The 25216-nt window shown below is 45.9% G+C and overlaps 1 protein-coding gene across 1 annotated transcript in view; it reads left to right on the top strand.

Moving 5' to 3' along the window:
- The window catches only part of MYO1A (myosin IA), a 357566-nt gene that overhangs the window by 85487 nt on the left and 246863 nt on the right, over positions 1-25216 (top strand). Inside the window, exons 4-6 of the mRNA XM_085600969.1 lie at positions 6363-6457; positions 21003-21107; positions 23516-23562. Of these exons, the coding sequence (XP_085457095.1) occupies positions 6363-6457; positions 21003-21107; positions 23516-23562 (247 nt within the window). The remainder of the gene's footprint in view (positions 1-6362; positions 6458-21002; positions 21108-23515; positions 23563-25216) is intronic.

The following is a 25216-nucleotide window of genomic DNA, read 5'->3' as shown; positions in this document are numbered from 1 at the left end:
TTCCCTCGTTGGTCTTTCTTTGAGGACCGCTTTCGGCAGACGGACGCGAAGTGGTTCATCACGCCACAGTTGGTACACGCCTTCCCTTTCGCGGGGCATGTCCTGCCCGGGTGTTCATCATACCCGCAGTACCCACAAAGGGGCGACGGTTTCCTGGCGGTGGGTCGGCGAGGCATCTCGCGCGCCTGCACTGCGTCAGCCCGCTCTGTCTTGACCGTTATTCCTGGCCCCGCTCCTCGTGTGAACGCTATCTCCATCTCCTCCGCCCGGGCGTCGGACAGATCATGGGACCGTGCGAGCACCAGGATGTCCGCCATCGGGATGTTCGGTTGGCGAAGGATGAGGCTTCTCAGCTTCTTGCTTCGGATGCCACAGATCAATTGCGCTCTGATCTCCTCCTTGGCCTTGTCGCCGACGAGGTGAGTGTCCGCCAACACCCTCAGCCGGGCGTGGAATGCGTCTACCGACTCCCCTTCCCTTTGCCTTGCTTGGCGCAGCTTAAAGTGCTCAAAGTCCGGGTTCATTTGGGGGTCGAAATGTGTGTTGAGGGCTGCCACAGCAGCGTCATAGTCGTCCGCTCTCCCTGTGTTGGGGAGATGTTTGAAGAGTAGGTACACTTCCTCACTTTGCATGAAGCAACAGAGTACATCAAAACAGAATAAAAAGGGGAGGCTGCAAGGAAACCATTATTCCTTGATTTTCAGGTGTTAGTTGAGTTTTTAGTCCTTTTCTGAAGGCTAGGAGGTTTGTGTTATGTTTGTTTGAATTGTTTTGGGGGCCAGTCCAGACTCTGGGAGCTTGGCATACGAAGGCCGAGTTGTGAGCTATTCATTTGATGGTCTTAGTGGCTTCTAAAAGTTTTTTTTAAAGTTATTAAAGATGGATTCGACAAGTTTTTAGTCTCCTGCCAGACCTCCTCCCCTCTGTAAATGTCCAGGTCCAATGAGCATGGCTGTTGTTGTAAGAGCGTAACCAGCTCTGGACTGCACAATTTTACACCCCCCTGCCATACCACAGATCTATGATCAGTGGTCCACCTTTAATACCGCAAGTTGTGCCTGTCGCGTGACTGACTCTACTCGTAACACATGGGCCCATTAAGAGGCACCACTCAATAATAGACGGTCCATAGTGACCAGCTTGCCTTCATCCCTACGCAGTGTGTGAAGTGGAAATGCAAAAGTTCTGGTATTCCCAATCCAGGGGTACCTGTTTGCTACTGAGAAGTGCAGTTACTCTCGCATTAAAAGTTTTGATCCCATATTGGGAAGGGCAGGTACTCTCCCGTTCAATTCGAGAAGTGCAGAAACTGAGTATCTGGTAGTATCTGCCCATTTCAAGTACTGCCCCTAGATTCAATACTCCACAGTCCTTGACGCTCATCAGTGAACCTCTCCCACATGCAGCTGGCAAACCAAAAGCCTCCTACTGTCAGTTCCCTTACAACCACCACTCTGCAGTACTAAGTGAATAAAAGGTGTATTTCCTGTTTAATGAACTCTGTCCAGCGCCCTCTGGTGGCCTGTGAAGAAAAAATATTATTAAATTAATAGATAAAATTGGCAAGAAAGCAACATTTTCTCTCCTGCTAGAGTTACCACCTGTCCGCTTTTTATTGGCATGATTTGTATTTTAAAATAGTAATCTCAAAGCTGTTAAAAAAAATAGAGAAATCACTTAAAGCCATTCCCCCCTTATCGGTACATATAAAAGCCAATACAAGACGAAATGCGTTCTAGAGCGAAACAAATGAGGTGTGACTGCAAGTATAATGTGCTGGCTCTTACAGAATTTTAAAACAAATATATTTTTCTCTGGGAACAATGGTAAACCTACCTGGAGACGGAATTGCATCTGCCGAAAAAGACACAGAACCATGCATTGACGTTTCCTTTAGATGCAGATGTCTGGTGCTCACCTCTGACCCATCATTTCCCACCAGGAAGTCGAATGTGATAGGACATCGAAAAGTGGGTAGGGAAGAGCGGTCTTTGATTTGAAGGGCGGGAAACTCTTACTCGCCGGAAAGGGCTGTGAGGGCTTCTGGGTATGTAAAGCCTTTATGCTTGAAGGAGTCAAGGGAAGTTATGAGGTAACTGTGGGTTAGTTAGGGCAGGGTCTCTCCATACTGTGACACTGTATCTATCTTCACCCTCATGCATGGTACCACACGGATGAGGCACGACTGGGCAGAAACAAGGCTGGCTCTTTCATAAGGTGATGAAAGGCAGGAAGCAGGGTACGGCTGCCAGAACTAGGTATAGGCGCTGGAAGTAGAGGTGCGGGCGGTGCTGCCGCACTTCAAAAATGACTATGCTGGAGTTCACAAGGCGAATGAGCATTAACAATAACTTTAAATTTTGTTTTTATCTTGTCACATTTGCTGTGAGTTCAAAGACAGACATCAAATGTCAGTCAGGCGGTGTATTCCGATAATTCACTGCTTATTCTTTTAACATGGAGACTGGTGTTTACTTTTTACTGTTCTTACTCTTACTGCACAGAGTGAAGATTTTGTAAAGTGAACTATGTCACAATCTAGCTTGTGTGAAAGGAAAGGCTGTAGCATATCATTTTCTACTAAAACACAACATTTAAATACCTATAAATGAACTGCACAAATATTTCAAAACATAAGCTGTTAGAAAAGCACAAGTGAAGCACCTTTTTGCAAATTTTTAAGTGTGATGGAAACAAAGATTTTGATAGGATGAAAACAAATCAAGACACTTCTTGGTGATGCGTAAATGATATATGTCACTGAAACCTAATATCTACTGTTTAACTTTTGTACTCTCTATAGTTTTATCAGTAACTCTTTATGTCTTTGCACTTTTAGTGGTTATTTCAATGGAAAATATGTTGTTTGGAAATTACAGTGAGCTACCACTCCATGATTTATTAATATATTTGTTGCAGTGTGCTCTTAAATGCACCACCGGCTCCATATCACACTACTCTCCAGCTGAATGGGCGTGGCTTGTTTGCGACACTTGTTCTTTGTGAGATGCTTGGATTTTTCAGAATCCCTATGAATTCAGGGATGTAACATTGAAGGCAGCAGCAACCCCACTCTGAAACTGTTCCAGCACCACTGGTTCCAGTTGACGTCAATTTCTATATTAACAGTCACTAAACAGTTAATTAAAATTACATTACTATAAAACATTTAGAATTAATATTTAAAACGGTTGATAATGATATACATTTTTTCTGGGCAAACTCTAAAAAACAAGCCAATGGCTTTCGCAACTTTATTTCAAGTGACGCTGCTTGACAAGGTATGAAACATTTCCATTTTGATAGTGGGTGAGTAGCCCACTGTAACAGAACACTATTATTACTTGAGCGCTGATTACCCATGAACCATTTCCGGGAGAAAGTGGGTGGGGCAATTTGCAGAAGTGACATGTTTGGCAAAAACATATGAGACACACGGAAAAGTATAGTCAGAGTGGTAGAAAAGATGGAGCCAGGGCTTGGGGTCCTCATTTGGACCCAAGGTGCATGAAAAATGTTTGGGGGAAAAAATAAGGTCGTTTTTGCACTGAGTTTATTATTGTTGCAGTTAGCGCTCTAGCGTTAGACGCTAGAGCGCCGGGAGCACCGACGCAATGCGTATGCCACGACGGTGGCGTACGCCTGTATTTAAAATAAAGGGGGCGCGGCCTCAAGGGGCATTCGCGCCGACACAGCCAGTGAGTGTGGTGTCCCGTTATTCCGCCGCGCGCGCGTCCAGCTAGGCCCGCGGCCCTCACTGCGCTGGGAGGATAACATTGGCGACGAAGGACGGAACACACCTCCGTGTGCACAGCTGATCATCGCACCGTGCCCCGCGGCAGCCCCGCGCGCGCGCACGTGTGCCAGCATCCCCGACCAGCGCCGTTCTCACACCGCTGGAGACGAAGTTGCATACTCAGCAGGCCTCCAAGATCGACGGTGAGCGCACGTGTGCACCCAACACTGACACTGCAATCGGCGGAAGAATATTCCCGCCTACTCCAAGGGTGCCTCTGTCTGTGGGACGTGCCCTGCCTCTGCCCTGTGCTTCCTGGCCTGTTTTAGTCGCTGAGTCTCCCCGTTTCTGCACCCCACACCTGCCACGTGGTGCCCTGTGCGTGTGCCATGGGTGATGACGAGCACCCTGCCCATGCGGTGCCACTCCACCCACCGTCTGGTGTCCTGCCTACTTTCAGTGAGACTGCTGACCCTGCCACAGCCGCCCCACGCTGGCAAACGTGGATTGGCCGGCTCAACAACTACTTTATTGGAACTCGAGAGACTGATGGGGCAGTGAAGCAGTCCCTGCTGCTCCACTATGCGGGTGAATAATGGTTTCCTTGCAGCCTCCCCTTTTTATTCTGTTTTGATGTACTCTGTTGCTTCATGCAAAGTGCTCCTCTGCCCATGTGGCTAGGTCTGCGCTATATAATCATATGTATTGAATAAGAAAAATCATAAATAGTCACTCCGCTTAGAGTGCCATAAAACGTGAACAGCCAGGTTGGCTCCTTTTAGTGGGAAGGTAAGGCATCTCTATCACATTCTCTTCAAACCCATCTCCTTTAGGATGTCAAAAAACTGAGGTGAGGGACAAGGCACTGAGGGTTGGCTTCCCAGATAACTGTGATGACCTGTTCATGTTTATTCCCATATCCACAGCCTTACAACTCTGCCTCACCTGGGTCGAAGACAACACAGTCTTCTCCTTCTAAGTTAATGGCAGCAGACTTCTGGTTTCGGCTGGAAGCATTTAGTGGAACATCAATGATTATTGAGAGCGACGAGAAAAAAGTTCCAAGAAACTATCAAGTACTCAACTGATTACTTTCTTATACACTCCCAACTAAGTAACATGTGATCATTACGGAGCCAATCAGGTGCAATCCCGCTGCAATCATTTGTAAGCTCAGCATTACTGTAACTGGCGCTGTTCACCCGTGAAAAGAATGTCAGTTACAGCTGTGTTACCCTAGGCCTGGGCAAAAATTTCGTTCCGTTCGCGGAAATTGCGATAATTTGACATTTTCGCGTTCCGCGGAGAGCGCGAAAATGTCAAAATTTCCGCTTTCCGCAGCTTGGCGATAATTTGTTTCTTGCTCGCGCTGTAAAATAATACATTCTCGCGCGCGCGCGATCCCCTTACCTGAATCCCTGCGTTTGCCGACAAGTTTTCTTGATCCGATCGCGTTCTCCATGAGATGTTGGATTGTTTTTAGCCATTTGCGCTGTCTCGCGACAGTTTGCGCCCGCAGTGACGTCATGCGTCGCGCGATCACGTCTTTCTTCTCGCGATCATGCACCGCGAGACAACTCAAAACAAGATGGCCGCGCCCGCGAGCAACCACATGGGTAAGTTGGCGACCCGCAACCATGCAGAAAATCTCGCGAACATGCGGGAAAAAAAATTCCGCATCTTCGCGATATTTCCGCTTGTTTGCGATAATTTTAAACATTTTCGCGATAATTTGCGAAAGTGGATTTCGCAAATTCCGCCCACCCCTATGTTACCCATACTGATGCAGAATGAATACTGGTACAAGAGTTATAAAAAATATGGCGAGTTTTGCTACCTCTAATAACAAAAATACTACTAATATTACTTCTTTTAAGTACAATACTAATGCCATTACTGCTAATACTAGCCCATTTATCAGCACTGGCTGATGAAAGGAATAAACACCAGCTCAGTGGCCTTTATGTTAACAATATTCTGCTCTGCCCAGGTTCTTCTGAAGGTGTACACCTCACCTGGACTCTCTTGTGTGTGGTTAACGTGAGTCAGTGTGTTAAGGGATGTTTGCCTTGCAAGGTGTTCTCACCACAGAGCCACTTCCTCTGCGGTTAACCTACTCATTAAGGAAGCTAAGTCTCGTGGGAAGGACGCGCGGAGCACCTGGTTCCTCCCCTGAGGAAGAGCTTTCCTCTAATTAGGTCCTTAGAATGAGATGTCGCCTTATGAAATTATTGGACTTGCAAGGGGAATTATTGATCCGGAAATCTGGGGTACACATCCTAGAATGCTCTGCAGCATGAACTTTAAAACCGGGCTTGTCGTGTCAGCTACAGACTTGCCAATAAGTACAATCACAAATGGGGACACTTGTAGGATAATTAGAGAGAATTCTTTAATCTCATGCTAATATGTTGTGAACACATAGTGTGTGTATATATGTGTATATAAATATATGTATATATCTCCTGTGAATGACACTGCCCTAACCCTACTGACCATTCAGAAGAACCATAGTGTGTATGCATACCATGGTGATTCAACCATGGGCCAATCAGGTTCAGGGTAGGTCACCAAAATCATCGAAGCTTGCTCGTAAAAACACTTTTCTCTTCTTCCTCCTCCATAGTTACGCTATTGCTGATGAAGCATACCAGTCGCTGAGAGACCGGGACCAAGACCAGTGCATCCTCATCACTGGAGAGAGCGGTGCAGGAAAAACAGGTGAGGTGGACGGGGTATGTGTCTCTGGGCACTGGACCAGGGAGCATGGACACCTTCTCGTGAAGTACGCGTGACAAGAGTCTGTGCACACATTAAACTCTTGAGAATACCTTGACCATATTAATATCACTTTAGGAAGTGTCTAGACTTCTGTCCTAAGCACATCTGGGAGAGGTTATGACAGTCTTGGTATCTTGATTGAGTGCATTGCAATGTACTGTATGTGTAGCATTTTCATAGTGTTTCAAAGCATCATGGAGATATTTATAAATATCCAAGAGAAACAGTCTTAAGTTTTAGAGCCCTGTGTCTAGGTTTTTAATTTAAGCACACCCACAGGATAATGGTACTGTTGCTACAAACTGCACAGCGGAGAACAGATACATCTTGGTGCGCCTTTCATACTCTGAACTTTGGCAAAGCTGAGGACTGTAAAATCGCAGCACAGTCACACACCCCTTTTGAATGAATGAATGAAAGAATGAAGGAGAAGATCCATTTGGTTGTTACTCGATTGTAAACAAAGACTTCAGAGTCCAGTGCTTAATTTGTAAAACTATAGTTGCAGTGGCCCAAAGTCTTACCTTAGAAAGCTGCTGCATACCACAACCAAAGAACAGCAAGGCTGCCTAGTCTTGATTCCAGCTTATGGCTCTTATATGCTCCACCCCACGCTTGGTGCCTACACTCCCATAATCTCACTCTTACAGGTTCATTTTCATCCCCTTTCTCTCTCTCTCTCTTTATCACTGTTTTCCCATCTTCCTCTTCCGCCTTTCTTTTCGAACTTGCTATCTTTTTATTTGGGACAAAGTCCGATGATGAAAAAGAAGTCGTAGGATCCAAAAATGAAAGCTGGTGCTAGGACCTGCAACCAACTGTATACATTATACACTGCTTCAGGCCCTTACTAGAGATTAATAATCAGTTAAATCCCAAAGACCTGAACATGAATCACTTGTACTACAAGGTAGTAAATTATTAGTCTTCACAGACGCCGACAAAAATAGGAAGTGCTTGGTACAGAATTACAAATAGATGACCTTATTCAATCTGGCCCAAAGCGTATGAAAACCTTAAAAGCTGGTGTAGAAGCTACAGGGATGCACAAGTGGAGTTTGTAGGAAGAACCTGTTAGAATTTAGCACTGTAGAGCACAATGGAATCTTTCTCAGGCTGAGGAAATTGACTGAGGAAGAAAGATGGCGAGTTGATCCCATCATGGAGCGCTCACCTCTGCTGTATCCCTGACTGCGACACCCTCAAACGGCTTTTGGACGCGGCGGCAAGCAGCATTACCCGCTGAGAAAGAGGTGAGTAAGATATAAATAAATCCAGTACTTGTATAGCGCACGAATCACCCCCGAAGGGGTATCTCGGCGCTGGGGGCCGTTGGGAAGATTAAGCAAGATATTGCCCAGAGTCGCATGGTGCTGGGGCTGACCTGCCACCGGAGCCGGGGATGAAACCGTGATCCCCAGCGTCCAGCGTCAGTCACCCTGGCTGTGGCACCACATCTCTCCCCTATATGCTATATTAGAAACAACCACACCCAGCTCCTACGGCTTGGGGCGACCTAGATGCTGCTGTGGCTTCACGGCAGGAGGTTGCAAGGTGTGTGGAGTCATACCGGCGGGTCACAAGGACTCACCCCATCATGTCTTCAGCAGCGGATCTGCAGCAGCTGGCCATATGCCTCTACAATGGGTCCACAGCGAGGGAACAAGCTCCGCGGGGAAGAGAGGCCCACAAAGCAGCACAGGGGTGCAATGCGGAGTCCCAGGATAGGGGTCAGGAGCAGCCACCCAATGAGGAGGCCTTGGTCAGCCCTCAAGCAATGGTTCCCTCTCATGCAAAATCCCAGGTTGGACACCCTATTCTGAAATTGCTACAGTCTGGTGCAGCAAGGGAATGTCTTCAGTTGGCAGCCAAAGAGAGATCAGCCTCTGGTGAAGGGGCTTCGTTGGCAGAGGCAAAAATGGCAGCAGCTATGACTGGAGGGGGTATAGAGATCTCCCCCTCCCATTTGGACTCAGTGACAGAAGGCGATCATCTTGCTATTGATTTGGCGGACCTGCCTGTTATGCATCACTCCACCAGCCCTCAGCTTCGACTTAAACGTCATAGCGATCCCCCGCTACACCCTCCCCTGGATGAGATGAACTCTCCCACCTGGCAGCTCAGCAGATTATGGAAAGCAGCACAAAAGCTGTGAATAACTTATCAGACTCTTTGGGGGAATGGGGGGGGGGGGGTTCCAGTGGCTACAAACTGAGACTTTAATGCAGGTGCATCAGAATCTAATGCATGGCCAGTCTCTCAGCAGGCAGGCGACCACGACAGGCAGCTATTTGGGGCTGAGCCCTCCCTTGTTTTGTATGCTTCTGGACCATATCCAGAAGGTAGCATTGGTAGCAATAAACTTTGCAGTCAGGAGGAGGGTGCCCAGCTTGTTCAGGAGAGGCGGGGTAATATTAAGAGGAAGCTATCCAAGCCATTTAAACTACATCAGCCTTGTAAACCTTTGAACCTGTGGCAGCCAGGAAAGACGGGAGATTCTGGTGCTAAGAGCAGTCCGTTCCAGAAGTGGGTTACCTCAAAGGGGGAGGTGAGGGCACTTATTTACTGCTTATCATTAGTTCAGACTGTAGCAGCGGAAGGTAAACAACCTTCAGATAAGCATTCTCCCCTTAAGGGCTCAAACCAGAACCCTAAATTAATTGCAGATTCATCCTGCGGTCCCCCCTCCAACTGTTCCATGTCATCACTACTGCAGGAAGCCTACATAGAGGATAATTATCAAGAACTGCCCCAAGTATCGTCTCTTATGGCAATTCTACAGCTTCTCCAAGTCCATGGTTCTGAGGCGCAGTCGCATTATGCTCAGTCATAAGTAGACAATCTGTAAATGCAGTTATCAATTTTCGAGATGTCGGGAAAGATTTCCCACGTCGCTACAAAGTTCACTGAGCTACAACAGCGAGTGTCTGATTTAGAGGAGGTGGAGACAGCTGAAGTTAAATCTATCGGGAATCATAGCAGTCAGTTGGAATATCTACAAACCAAGATGGAAGATATGGAGAATCGCCAGAGGAGAAACAAGCTTAGGATATTCAGAATACCGGAGGGGAAGGAAGGGGCGGACCTCCCCAGGACATTGTGCAAATGTTTGCAAAAGCGTTTTCAGAGCTGATGGATTGAGACTGGGATTCACAAATTCAGTGGGCCCACGGTCTTCCCCTTAATCGTAATCTGAGCAATTCTAAGCCAGCGTAGGCCCGTCCAATCCTAATATATGTTGGGAACTTTCTTCTTAGGCGGGCAATTTCACTGAAGGCACTCCTTAATACACCTGTCTCAGTAGATGCAATGTCGATTATAGCACGCTCAGACCTCTATGGATCGATGATGGAATCTGAAGCAATTTATTGATCCATTATAAGCTGTTGGGGCCCAAGTTTTCTTGCAAGAACCAGCCCGGCTTAACATCATTATTGATGAGCAGTTCCTTATGTGCTATTCAGAGACAGGTGCTTCACAGACTCCGAGTAGTATGAGGGGCTCTACGACTTAGTAATATCGTCTATGGTAGTCTGCAATGTAGTTCTTGTAACCTCTCTTTCTCTCTTAAATGATTCCTATGTGCTCTTCCTTTTCTTTCTCTAGTTATCTTTCGGGGTGATGATTTCTTTTGTGTTGTTTTTTTGTTTAGTACCGATTGCTTGTTGGCTAATATGCCTTGGTGGTTGATGGGCGGGGGGGGGGTCAGTACGCGGAGTGGAGGCAGGCTCGTTCTTCAGGGCTGTGAATCCATCCACAGCTCAGTGAGCTGGGTTGATTTCTTTCCATGGACACTGGGGGTTGGGGAGTGGGGTGGGTGAGGTGGCCACAATAGATAGGCTCCTAAAGCAGAGAGCACAGCCTGGTGTGGATGGTGGGTGTGGGGGGTAAGTAAAATAAGTCTGAATGCTCTTATTTTTTCAACAATATTTGTATTCTTTCTCTACGTCTTTCAGAAAATATGGTCAGAGTATGGGGGGCTGCCGGGTTTAATCTCATAGAATCATGGCTAGCATAAAATGCATGAACAATGTCCCTAAATTCATGAAGCAAGCAACAGTTGGTGCAGGAGAAAATTGGGATGTATAGATCCCAACTGATAGCATTAACAGAGACTCATGTGGCATATAAGGATCGTTTATTATTTTGGCAACTGGGCTATGATACAATTATCTGTACTTCACAATCAGTTTCCATCTGCAGGGTGGCTATCTTATCTGCGAAGAATTTCCAATATAAAATCTCGAAAACTGCAGTGGACTCCAGGGGGAGATGGGCATTAGGACATTTGGAATTCTACCCACATAAATTTGTTATTGTGCAGTTTATGGCCCAAATGCTGATGACCCGGAGATTTTCAACACGCTTTTACTGGAGTTGCTGGACTGGGCTGAAGAACTAATTATAATGGGGGATTTTAATTGTGTATTGAACTACAGTATTGATTCTACTGACCGCAATACTACTCCACGTATGACCAGAAGCAGGGCTTTAATTTATGACTTGACGACCGGGCTACATGGGCTCTGTGATGCATGGAGGACTGACCATCCTACCAATTCTGGATATACTTTCAATTCATGCCCTCACAAACACTATTCCAGGATTGAAATGGTTCTCATTCGTAGGCCTCTCCTAGCAAGTGCAGAAATTGAGGTTTGCCCTAGGATTGAATCTGATCACAAACCAATTTTATTTACGAAGGCTAGAGCTAGTCTATCTGTGTTTTTGTTCCCCCGCCATCTTTTGTCTAATGGCAAATATGGAAGGTATGTTACAGGTCTATTAAGGAAATTTTTCCTCACTAATACAGGTATAGCTGCACTCCCATTAGTCTCAGATGCAATGATGGCATTTGGTTGGGGTATTACATTGCAATGCATTACTAAACAAAATAGAACTGATATCCTTCAACTTGAAATCTTACATGCACAAAAAATCCTTCAAGGCAGTGAGAGCGAGCAGGCCATCTTTCTCCAACTGATTGAAAAGCGATCTTTACTTGGGTGTTGTGTGAAGGAGCAGATAGCAGCTAAATATATTAAGAACAAAACTCTGCAATATGAATATGGTGATAGGGTTGGCCGTGTGCTAGCCCATTTAATTGCTGATAGACAGTCTAAAAGTATTATTCATTCTATCAAAGGCTTGGATGGTAGGGTTCACTATAACCCTAGAATTATTATGCAGCAGTTTGCTTCATTTTACTGAGAGTTATACTTTCAGCCCCAAGTAGTGAATACATCTGGGTTTATCGAGTATGCTCATCGATGCAGGCTGCCCCATCTGGGGGAAGACAAGGTCAGGGCGAATTCTCCTTTGGTAAGATGAAGGCTGCCTTGGTGGCTCCCCCGTCACGTACGGCCACGGGTGAGGACACAAACCCTTTGGAGTTTTATAAAAATGTTTAAAGATCTAATAAACAGTGAATTTTTAAGGCTCATTTAATATATTTGTGAGGGGGGCATGTTCCCAGATTCTTGGAATATGACTAACATTATGGTATTCTTGAAGAAAGACAAACCCCCCTGGAGGACATGGGGTCTTGTCAACCCATCTCGCTGATTAATTCGGACACCAAGTGGTTCACCAAGATTTTAGCAATGCAACTTGCCCCTGTACTTTCAGGGCTAGTTCCCCAATAGCAACACAGGTTCGTACCAGGAAGGGATATTACTAGACACACTAACACAACAATTGGGGCTTTTAATGTCGCATCAAAACCCAATACCAGGATGGGCCTGGTTTTATTGGACACGGAGAATGCCTTTGACTGCGTGGCTTGGAGTCTTTGTGGGCTACAATAGGCGTTTTCGGAATCGGGATAAGTTCATTCAGTTGGTCAAAATGCTATATAAGACTCAACGGGCTAGGGTGGATTATTCAGGGAGGAATTAAAATACATTTGCTATACACCGCCGAACCCGCTAGGGGTGCCCGCTGTCTCCCATTCTGTTTGAGCTGCATATGGAGCCTTATCTACGATCCTTGCATATAAACATGGGTATCCAGCCTCTGTTGTTTGGTGGGTATGAACTTAAACTTACTGCATATGTGGATCATGTTGCTGTTTTCGCATTAAATTGGGAAGTAGCATTGGAACAGGTTGATAAGAAGGCCGCCGATTTTGGGAGATTTTCAGGGTACAAACTCAACAACCTAAAAACACAGGTTTTACTGAATTGTAAGCCAGATGTTCCAATTTCAGTGCTAACTTCGACTGCCGTATATCTTGGGGTTAAATTATGCTTCGAGGTTAGGGACGTAATTAAACTGAATTATGAGCCTTTATTAATATCAATTACTACGAAGATGAAATCCTGGAATAAACTCCCACTTAGTCTCTTTTTCTTTCATTCTGTATTTGTTTTGGGTAATTCCACTATTGGTCCCCAACTCTTTTTTTAGGTGACTGGAATGAACTATTGGAAGTTTTATTTGGGGGTATAAGCAGGCATGACGTGCAATTCGACTTATAAAGATTCAATTTAAACAGGGGGTGGGGGGCTACATCTCCCTGGTTTGAAGTTATATTTCTGGGCGGCCTTAGCAATACTACTGACTAGTTTATTAAACCCGGCTTACCCAGATGCAGCAGCTTTTTGTTACCAGATAGCACTTGGGACCGAGTTTAGGCTTTTCTTCTACCGGCTGGGAGACCCTAATTACTATAAGAGGATCCGGTTTAAGATTGTGAAGGATGGCATCCGTATCTGGCAGGAAATCTGTAATACATTATCTATAGTCTTTTTAAATAAAGAACCACCGCTCTGGGATGTCCTGCCTTCCCATCAGTATTTCAGGACTCTATAGGTAGGGCCTGGGCACGATATGGGGCTCAGACTATTGGGCAGCTGTTTAATCTGAATGGTGTCTGCTCATTTGCCGGTCTGCAGGCCATCAATGGGCTCCCTAACCACTATTTTTTCAAGTATCTACAAGTAAGGGACTCATTTTTGTCAGGGTGAAAGCGCCTGGTGGGTCTTGAAGGTACAGAGCTAAAGTTACATTTATTTAAATTAGATAAGAAACCATTGATAAGTACGATGTATCAGGACGTCTCTCAGTATGCCACTGATGACAATGAGGTATTGGCAATAACATGTAGTCAGCTTCTATCCTTCGATATCCTTGTTTCTAAGATTCGGAGGGCACTTGAGATTGTCGATTGCTCGGTACACTCTATTAATCTCAAATTACAACCATTTAAGACTATTTGCCTTCTATACTACACTCCTGAGAAGATTTCTAAATGGGACTTCAGTTTATCTAGCGATAAAGTCAGGTGTCCCAAATGTACTTTATCAGCTGGCAACATTGTGCATATGTTTGCCATATGCCCAGCCCTGCAGGGCTTTAGAGACGGGGTAACCAAGCTAATGTCCTCTGGCCTAGGATTTCAAGTCTCATTATCCCCTAAAGAGATACTGATGGGGGTCAAGTCTGAGTACGATGGGGGAATTAAGTGCTCTTTGACAATAATGATTGTTTGTGCTCGGTTATGTATAGCACAGGTATGGATTTCTGCTATTCCCCCAAAGGCAGTTGAATGGTGGTCCTTAATGAGACATGTCTATGAGTCTGAGATGGCCTTGGCTAAAGGTCGAGGCCCCTCTTCTTTGAGGAAATTTAATAACATCTGAGCAGGTTTTAATTTGGATTTATAATCAATTTAAAAAAAACAGCACTCCTACATTTCCGTTTTGCCGTGGGAGAGTTCGTACCCCTATTGGCGAACATGAGGTTACCAACTGAGCCCTCAGCCTGGCTAACTTCTGAATGGAACTACATAGATATGTGTTGAAAGGTATCACATTAATTGTGTCATTAGACCCAACTTGATGCCCAAGTAGAAATTAATGTCACTATTAACGAAATGCAGCTTTAAAAAAATTGCCACTCTGTGACCCAGTTTGTCCTGTGGCCTCACATGGTCACTGGTCACAAGACAGCTTTCTACCCTCTTGCTGAGTAGTATGAACGACTCCCAGTCTTAGGACCAATAGTAGCCTGCTACAGAGCGAGGTGGTACATCCCCCTCACAGGAAACCCGCTCAGCGTGTTGGCCTAAAAGGTGATCACACTCCTGAGGGGCAGCCCTCTTTTCTGGTAGACAGGCTGGCGCTGAGGACAGATAAGGGAGACCAGTGCCCAAACTGGTTTTCCCGTGGACATGTAACCAACAGGTAGCGACACCTCTAGGGTGGGCCACCTAGCTCCTAACATCCAAGGAAGAGTTCAGACGTCTTGATCGTGGATTGCTAGATGTCACACATAGACAGAAAACCCTCACCAAGAGGAAGATGACCTGGTAGCCAATTGGCATCATCCCCAGGGCACTTTTGGGGCATAAATATGGCACCCCTGGCACCCTGAGCCTCAGATCATGCCAGAACTGTAAAGAGCGAAAGGATCAATTGATGGACCGAATGCTGAACAATGTCATACATTTACCCCAGTACGGAGATCTGGGTCTAAATCCATCATTTTTTTTGCTCCCCTTGCCATTCCAGTTTAGACCCAGCCATACACAAATCAGTCTTGACCCTCTTCCCCACATCTGGGCATACCCGTCCCACTGGGGTGACAAATTCAAAAAGAACAATTGATGGACTGAATGCTGAACTATGTTAGACATTCACCCCAGTATGGAGATCTGGGCCCAAATCCATCGTTTTTTTGCTCCCCATGCAAATCCAGTTTAGACCCAACCATATGCAAAACAGTGTTGGCCCTGTTCCCCATGGGAACAATCCAGCCCGAACTGCCAAGCCAGGTCCTGCCTGGACTGGAAACAAGCATCTAGGACCGGTTTCAGGGTTTCACACCCCATCAGCCAGGCTAGCTTGACTCCAGTGGCATGGAGAGCATGGGACCCACGTCTGGGCTTACCCATCCTACTCGGGGTGACACATGCAAAAAGAAAAATTGATAGACAGAATGCTGAACAATGTCATACATTGACCCCAATATGGTGACCTGGGCCTAAATCCATTGTTTTTTTGCTCCCCATGCTATTCCAGTATATACCCAGCCATATGCAAATCAGTCTTGACCCTGTTCCCAATGGGAACAACCTAGCCCGAACTGCCAAGCCAGGTCCTCCCGGGACTGGAAACAAGCATCCTAGGACTGCTTTCGGGGTTTCACCCCTCATCAGCCAGGCTATCTTGACTCCAGTGGCATGGAGAGCATGGGACCCACGTCTGGCTTACCAGTCCCACTCGGGGTGACAAATGCAAAAAGAACAACTGATGGACAGAATGCTGAACAATGTCATACATTCACCTGGGCAAGAATATCTGGGCCTAAATCCATCGTTTTCTTGCTCCCCATGCTATTCCAGTTTAGACCCAGCTATATGCAAATCAGTTGTGACCCTGTTCCTCATGGGAACAGTCCAGCCGGAACTGTCAAGCCAGGTCCTCCCTGGACTGGAAACAAACATCTTAGGACCAGTTTCAGGATTTCACCCCTCACTAGCCAGGCTAGCTTGACTCCAGTGGCATGGAGAGCATGGGATCCACATCTGGACGTACCCGTCCCGCTCGGGTGACAAATGCAAAAAGAACAATTGATGGACAAAATGCTGAACAATGTCATACATTCCCCCGGTGAAGAAGATCTGGGCCTAAATCCATCATTTTCTTGCTCCCCATGCTATTAGACCCAGTTATATGCAAATCAGTCTTGACCCTTTTCCTCATGAGAACAGTCCAGTTCTAACTGCCAAGCCAGGTGCTCCCTGGACTGGAAACAAGCATCCTATGACCGGTTTCAGGGTTTCACCCCTCATCAGCCAGGCTAGCTTGACTCCAGTGGCATGGAGAGCATGGGACCCATGTCTGGGCATACCCATCTCACTCAGGGTGACAAATGCAAACAGAACAATTGATGGAGAGAATGCAGAACAATGTCATACATTCATACCAGTATTGAGATATAGGCCTAAATCCATCGTTTATTTGCTCCCTATGCCAATCCAGCTTAGACCTAGCCATTTGCAAATCAGTCTTGACCCAGCCCAAACTGCCAAGCCAGGTCCTCCCTGGACTGGAAACAAGCATTTTTGGACCAGTTTCAGGGTTTCACCCCTCATCAGCTACGCTAGTGTGGCTCTAGTGACATGGAGAGCATGGGATCCATGTCTGGGCTTACCCGTCCCGCTCGGGTGACAAATGCAAAAAGAGCAATTGATGGACAGAATGCTGAACAATGTCATAGGTTCACCTGGGCAAGAATATCTGGACCCAAATCCATTGTTTTCTTGCTACCTATGCTATTAGACCCAGTTATATGCAACTCAGTCTTGACCCTTTTCCTCATGGGAACAGTCCAGTCCGAACTGCCAAGCCAGGTCCTCCCTGGATTGAAAACAAGCATCCTAGGACCGGTTTCAGGGTTTCACCCCTCATCTGCCAGGCTAGCTTGACTCCTGTGGCATGGAGAGCAGGGGACCCACATCTGGGCTTACCTGTCCCACTCAGGGTGACAAATGTAAAAAGAACAATTGATGGATAGAATGCTGAACAATGTCATACATTTACTCGGGTTAGAAGGGCAGGGCCTAAATCAGTTGTTTTCTTGCTCCCCATGTTATTCAAGTTTAGACCCAACCATACGCAACTCAGACTTGACCCTTTTCCTCATGGAAATAGTCCAGCCTGAACTGCCAAGCCAGGTCCTCCCTGGACAGGATACAAGCTTCCTAGGACCGGTTTCAGGGTTTCACCCCTCATCAGCCAGGCTAGCTAGACTCCGGTGCCATGGAGAGCATAGGACCCACGTCTGGCCATACCCATCCCACTCGGGGTGACAAATACAAAAAGAACAATTGATAGACAGAATGCTGAACAATGTCATACATTCATACCAGTATTGAGATATAGACCTAAATCCATCGTTTATTTGCTCCCCATGCCAATCCAGCTTAGACCTAGCCATTTGCAAATCAGTCTTGACCCAGCCCAAACTGCCAAGCCAGGTCCTCCCTGGACTGGAAACAAGCATTTTTGGACCAGTTTCAGGGTTTCACCCCTCATCAGCCACGCTAGTGTGGCTCTAGTGACATGGAGAGCATGGGATCCATGTCTGGGCTTACCCGTCCCGCTCGGGTGACAAATGCAAAAAGAGCAATTGATGGACAGAATGCTGAACAATGTCATAGGTTCACCTGGGCAAGAATATCTGGACCCAAATCCATTGTTTTCTTGCTACCTATGCTATTAGACCCAGTTATATGCAACTCAGTCTTGACCCTTTTCCTCATGGGAACAGTCCAGTCCGAACTGCCAAGCCAGGTCCTCCCTGGATTGAAAACAAGCATCCTAGGACCGGTTTCAGGGTTTCACCCCTCATCTGCCAGGCTAGCTTGACTCCTGTGGCATGGAGAGCATGGGACCCACATCTGGGCTTACCTGTCCCACTCAGGGTGACAAATGTAAAAAGAACAATTGATGGATAGAATGCTGAACAATGTCATACATTTACTCGGGTTAGAAGGGCAGGGCCTAAATCAGTTGTTTTCTTGCTCCCCATGTTATTCAAGTTTAGACCCAACCATATGCAACTCAGTCTTGACCCTTTTCCTCATGGGAACAGTCCAGTCCAAACTGCCAAGCCAGGTCCTCCCTGGATTGAAAACAAGCATCCTAGGACCGGATTCAGGGTTTCACCCCTCATCTGCCAGGCTAGCTTGACTCCGGTGCCATGGAGAGCATAGGACCCACGTCTGGCCATACCCATCCCACTCGGGGTGACAAATACAAAAAGAACAATTGATAGACAGAATGCTGAACAATGTCATACATTCACCCAAGTATGGTGATCTGGGCCTAAATCCATCGTTTTTTTGCTCCCCATGCTATTCCAGTTTAGACCCAGCTATATGTAAATCAGTTGTGACCTTTTTCCTCATGGAAACAGTCCAGCCCGAACTGCCCAGCCAGGTCCTCCCTGGACTGGAAACAAGCATCCTTGGACCAGTTTCAGGGTTTCACCCCTCACCAGTCAGGCTAGCTTGACTCCAGTGGCATGGGGAGCCTGGGACCCACCTCTGGCTTACCCGTCCCGCTCTGAGTTACAAATGCAAAAAGAACAATCGATGGACAGAATGTTGAACAGTGTCATACATTCACCCGGGCAAGAAGATCTGGGCCTAAATTTATTGTTTTCTTGCTCCCCATGCTATTCCAGTTTAGACCCAGCTATATGCAAGTCAGTCGTGACCCTGTTCCTCATGGGAACAGTCCAGTCCGAACTGCCAAGCCAGGTCCTCCCTGGATGGGAAACTAGTATCCTAGGACCGGTTTCAGGGTTTCACCCCTCATCAGTCAGGCTAGCTTGACTCCAGTGGCATGGAGAGCTTGGAACCCATGTCTGGGCATACCCATCCCACTCGGGGTGACAAATGCAAAAAGAACAATTGATGGACAGAATGTTGCACAATGTCAAATAATCACCCCAGTACAGAGAATTGGACCTAAATCCATTGTTTATTTGCCCCCCATACCTTTCCAGTTCAGACCTAGCCTGAGGACTGAGGAATAACCGCAAAGGCGACTGACCCAGAGCATCCTTGAGCATCTTCTATCTCTTGCATCCGTAGCATCAGGACCACTCAATTGAAGTCTATGGTGGTTGTGCTGTAAAGTTTGGAACTGGATGGAAAACGCTTTTGTCGCTAGGTAACTGACCAAATACTCCTCATTGGTCCCCCAGACCTTTATCTTGTTGGATTTGGTCACCCAAGTTGGGTCGGAGTAGTCGAACAAAACTATTTAAAACTTTTTTTAAAGTTTACAAATTTTATAGTTAACGATACTTGTTTGTGGTTGCAATAGGATTCAAGTTTTCTTTAAAAAGCTGTATCTCCAGAAACCTGAGGTGGATTTTGCTCATCTTGGTCTCAAAAAATTCCTAAAAATATATTCTATTTTTATAAATTGGGTTTGGATTTCTTTATGCTGTGTGACTTTGTTATTTTGTTGTTTTGGTACTGTTAAACGCTTTACACTAGTTACTATGTTTAAGCCTTGCTGTTCAAAGCCATAACAACCCAGGGTTGAGCTTAAGGTTTTACAAATGAGCCTGACTGGACCCAAGACAGTTTTTGTGAGTGTATTACACGGTAAGGCTGCACAGCCATACCATATAATACACCTGAAATACTCTCTCTCTCTGTGTCTCATGCACACATGCACGCACACACACAGACACACACATACATTGATCCTTTGGAGCCAAACCTTTTTCGAATAGAATCCAATACATGAAGGATTTCCTGTAACTTAACATAGAACCGTTTTATGAAACAAATTTAATTGATAAGATCAAAACAGGGGTGTGATGCATGGGTGGCCTGTATTACCAATTGGAATCATTATATAACTTTTTGCACCCACTTTGATTTAACCGATCTAAAACCAATAGTTTAACAGTTAGCATACATTTAGGGGGCAGATTACGATTGTCAGTTTCAATTTCGACCGACTGATTATGTATCAGTCGGTCGGAATTGAAACTGGCCAGTCATTCTGGCCCATCGGCCAGTCGGAACTGGCTTGTAATCCCAAAGGGCGGTCCTTTCCACTCTTGGGATTACGATTCACGGTTTACGGCATGATGTCCATGCCGACCTGTTCAACATGGAAACCATGTCATGAAGCATGTTTGGGTGCCCACAGCATGGCCCCCTTGTGTGTGCAACCTCCGGTTGGGGGCTTAGGGGCTACCTATGGGTCCCCCTTGTTGATCTCTGTGCCCCGTGGCAGGCACCTCAAGGTGCATGCCACCGGTTGCAGGGATGAACAGCACCTTCTGTTTCCCTATGGGAGCATGTATTACGGCCAGTTTACGGCCCTAAGGCTTGCCTCCGTCGGGAAATGTAGGAATGCGACCGAACAGTGTTCGGTCTCTTCCTAATTAGGTGGTCAGGACCGCTGACTGAAAGTCGCTCTATTTTTGGACTGAGATGGTGTGGGGCAGACTTAAGTACGCCCGACATCGTAATCAGGCCCTAGGTGTTTAGTAGTTGGGTGTTTGTGTCCGTTACCAACCATGGATTGCTAACATCCTGCATCTATGAGTTTACGATAAATATTGTTTAAAAAGTATGCAGTGGTCATTTACTGGTGTCAAAGGACACATGGTGTTATTTTATTTGCGATATTTGGGTCTAAAAGTATTGTTGTCAATTCCACTGCCATTACGATTTTGAGAAACTGTGCCACTTACCTACTCTTTGCAACTCCTTTCAATATCTTGTAAAGCAGAATATGCACCGTTATGTAATGGTGTTCTGTTCTGTATAAAAGAAACATGTCAAGTGCAAGTGTGTCCAAATGTTTAACGCCTTGTATGTGGTCGCAATTCCAAAATTTGGTATCCGTGGTACTGAAATGTAACAATGCTCCTTTGACTGCCAAATTGTCTGGCACCGTGGTGAAGAACAAGAGTTAATATGTTGCTGTTGCTCTGTTTGCAGAGGCCAGTAAACTGGTGATGTCATATGTGGCGGCTGTGTGCAATAAGGGAGCGGAGGTGAACCAAGTGAAGGAACAGCTGCTGCAATCGAACCCCGTGCTGGAGGGTAAGATGCGCGTGGGCCAGAATGCAAGGGTGTGTCTCAGGTCAAACAAAGGCACGTTTGGAGTTGGTATGCCTCCCCCTTAACTCAATTACACACGCCGAGTCTCACCTGTCTAGAAGGGTCACGTTGTGTTTTGGCTGATCTCACTGGCTGACTCGCTCACTGTCGGAATGCCGTTGATGGCAGTTCAGGAAATCTCATTGGTTGCAGGTCAGCCAATCATATGAATCGACATGTCCATTCAAAACCGGGGAAGACTTGCATTCACTCAATGAACGAACATTACACATCTTAAACACGCTTCTTCAGCTCCTCTCTTCTCTTCTACGTCATGCTAGTTGCTTCTCTGGGGGCCTGATGTATGAAAGTGATATTTTTTACACATTCGCACCTAGGTGCGAGGCTGTGTCGTAACGACCAGATCTGCAGACTGTAGCTCAACATCCTGTGATTCTGGACAAATCGCTTTATTTCCCCGTGCCTACCAAAGATGAATGTGTCCTTGTGTAAGTAACTGGTGCTAATGTAAAGTGCTCCAAAAAGTTTGTGCTTTATAAAACTGCAACAACAACAAAATCTGTGTTGAGGGAGAAATGCATTAGTACATAAAGGGCCTAAACTCTTTTGTATCTCGTGGGAGCTATTATTTTTATTTTCCCCACTCATATTGTTTCTCTCACATACCCTCACCGCGACCCTTTATCTGACACGTACTTACAAATGTATTACCTCTAATTGATTTTTTTAAACCTTTGTTGGACACCAAACATCATGAGCTGGTCATGAATGCATCATTATACTCACTAGTGAAATTTTAAGTGCGCTCAAGCATGCACAATAATGCCATATTACCACCCAAAGCTATAGTTTTCCCCTAAACAGAGGAAAATAACGTATATACCTGTATAATACAATAATGGTTTTCATACCAAAACATGTCGCTTTCTCATAGCCTTCTCATGGCTACCTTTATTATTAGGTCTCACCTGCGACAGCACATTAGCTTAAAAGGGGATTAGAGCCTGCTCATTGCTTAACATCGGTTGGCTTCATGTCACTCTTATTTGATGGCTCTTGTTTGTTCAGCATTTGCCGGCTTCACTTCCTCTTCATGAGTTTTACCTCCACTGGAGCATGACCCAAGTAGTGCTTCCTTTCTTTTTTAATGCCCTTCCGTTGCTCACGCTTTTTTGCCCCGTGTGACTTTTTGCATCTACTTGCAGCACTCACTAAGAGTGCAGATGTTTGCAGGTCATCTCCTCTCCCCCATGTCCCTCTCCTCATAGTTGCTTGCCCCATCCCGCTCCCCGCATTGTTGTCCAGGCGTGCTTGCTTGTCGTATCCTCCTCCCATCACTACCTTGTTGCCCTGTTGTCGTTGCTTGCCCAGTCTCCCTTACAAATCCAGTGTTGCTGCTTGACCTGCTCCCTCCTCCTACCAGCCCCCTCCCCGGCATTGTTTCCCCATCGCCCCACCTCCCATGCTTTGTCTTTACTTGCTCTATATCCCTACACCCTCCCCCTATTTTTGCTTGCCTCATCTCCCTTACTTCCTCCAGCATTGTTGCTTGCCCCTTCCACCCCGCCCTCTGGCCACATCATGCTGTTTTTCCCCCCTACCTTTTAGCAATGGCATGGCTAAAATACATTAACAAAGCAAATAGCTCTTGCATAGGCAAGGCCTATTGGTTGCGCCAATGCTTGTTTCACATCGCTGCTACGTCCTTCTGAACTAAATATCATTTAAATGTAGTAACAAAAGAGTGAAAACTTTTTTTTTATAAACAATTAAAAATCATCTGTTTTCTTCGACAGAAATGCTTTACCTTCTGAGTTCACAGTATAAACTTTCAACAGTGTGTCTGGTTCGACATCCCCATAGGGGGTGGTCAGGGGCGAGGACGAGACACATTTTTCATGGGTATTGACATCCAAACCTCTGAACAATTATTAACCTCCCATCACTCCACCAGGTAACGTGCCCAGTGGGAATGTGTAGTGGCATTTTGTCCCTCCCCGCCGCATGACGATCATTCTCACAGTGCTATGTGGTTAGAAATGCACCACAACTTTCTTTCCCACTTAGATCTGACGCGGTTACCTCATGGGCCAAGGAAAGAGTTTGTAGTACATGTGAAAGTTGGTGCTCTCGAGAGAAAACTGTCATACCCCAACTTCTGCCCTGAAAACATGGTGAAATCTTCTGATGTGAAGGTGCGGGGTTGCAAAGTGAGAAGATGTGTGGCTTATCACAAAGATATTTTATTCTGCATCTCTGAGTGGTTTTCGTCTTTTTATTGTGACATTTTTTTACAAAGGTATAACGTTTAGAAAATAACATCTCTTCTTCATTTATCTACCCTAGTACTATGCTGTAACTGAGGTTTTTGTCTTTTATTTTCCATGCAGCTTTTGGAAACGCAAAAACTCTTCGGAACGACAACTCCTCCAGATTTGTGAGTAAGGCTGAAAAACAGCTGTGTATGTTTGGTGTGAAAACGAGGTTATGTAACTCCCTACAAGCCCCCCCTACCCCCTACCCCACCCATCCCCCACCTTCCATAGAAGTCTGCACGATCTGGCAGCCAGATCTAATTGCAACCTGCTGCAGACATGTTTTACGGCATGCGCAAAGTGGGCGCTGGCCCAGGGCCCCAGCCTTTCAGGGTCCCCCTGGTAGACCCAGATCTGTTCTGCAGAGAGTCTTGCCCTGATGACCTTGAATAATTAATTATCAAATTGTTTTAAATAGTGTTTTCTTTTAATTTATTTCCAATGTGGGTGATCTGTGGGAGTCCATCATAGACATTTTGCAGAGAAATGTTGTGTTGATGTTTCCTACAACATCCATGAAAAATGTTTCTTATAGAGCAAAACAGGACCTCGCATAGGTAAAATAGGAGGTGTCACAGATAATATTTGCAATAATATTAGTGAACTGCTGCTGCTGTTACAATATTGAAAACCCACATCACTATCCCTGAATATTAGATGGAAACACATTTAGGATATGCACTGTCAGTGAACTGGCCAAAGAGGGCACCAAAGAGCTGAAATTGGATCATAAATTCAAAGCTGTTCTGAAGAGTGGCCCCCAAAATATGTTTGACCCTGGGCCCCCAAAATCGTTAAAAAGGTTCCTGACCAGCTGACCTAAGCTATGTCAAGCTCGAGACCCCTTAATATCACCGGTACAGACAATGAAAAGAGAAACATCAAAACTTTGAGATTGAATGTAAACTTATGTGAATGACACAATAGTAATATATTTTCTTCAAAGCTGACATCTTCAAATGATACCGCACGTGTTCCTTTCTGCGGTATTGCGCCATGTCCGCAAACTTTCCTGCACAGTGATTGGCAGTTCATCCTTGATATTTTTCATCTGCAAAAATAATCTTTCCTATGAGCAGTTAGTTACCATTGGACTTAAAGAATCTTTTACATTGCTTTTACAGTGGAGATAGTCAACTGGGTTGTCCTGATACAGGTGTAAGCAACTGTGACATAAGCGACTTCCAACCTAGCGGCTGAATCACTCTTGCTTTTATGTTACTTTGTCCTTCTTGGCTATGATGCTTTCACTGTCCACCTTGCTGACCTTGGCTTCTGTGTGTCCGTGAGTTCTTATGCACTTTGCCATCACTCTACCTTCTACATGGACTCCTTTTCCGCATGTCTCATGTTGTTTCCCTTGTTCCGACGCATGGATGTGGACATGGACAGTGTGTGTCAGAATGTTGTCCAGTGTCAGCCAAGTGGCCGGGACATTCTGGTTCATGCACACTGACCGTCAGGTTGACATATTCCCACTACTGGTGACTCCGCCTAGCATCTTTGTGTGCCACTCTTGTATGTGATGCACGGAGCCTTTAGCTCCCATGGTTGAAGGTGTAAGTCCTGTAGTTGGTGTCCCATGAGGCTGCTGCCAGACGTGGTCCCATCCAAACATGTCTCCTGATCCTGCTGCAGAGTCCACTCAAGGATGTGTCCTTTTGGACCATCTTGGCCACCATGGTGTCCCTGCATGCCTTTCCTTTTCCCTACAGTGATGCAGTGGACTATGGCCGTACCGGGGCATGGGCTAACATTGATGATTTCTTCCAAATC

This window comes from Triturus cristatus, chromosome 4_2 (assembly GCF_964204655.1).
Source record: "Triturus cristatus chromosome 4_2, aTriCri1.1, whole genome shotgun sequence".
Taxonomy (NCBI): domain Eukaryota; kingdom Metazoa; phylum Chordata; class Amphibia; order Caudata; family Salamandridae; genus Triturus; species Triturus cristatus.
This window is presented reverse-complemented; position numbering and strand designations above follow the sequence as displayed.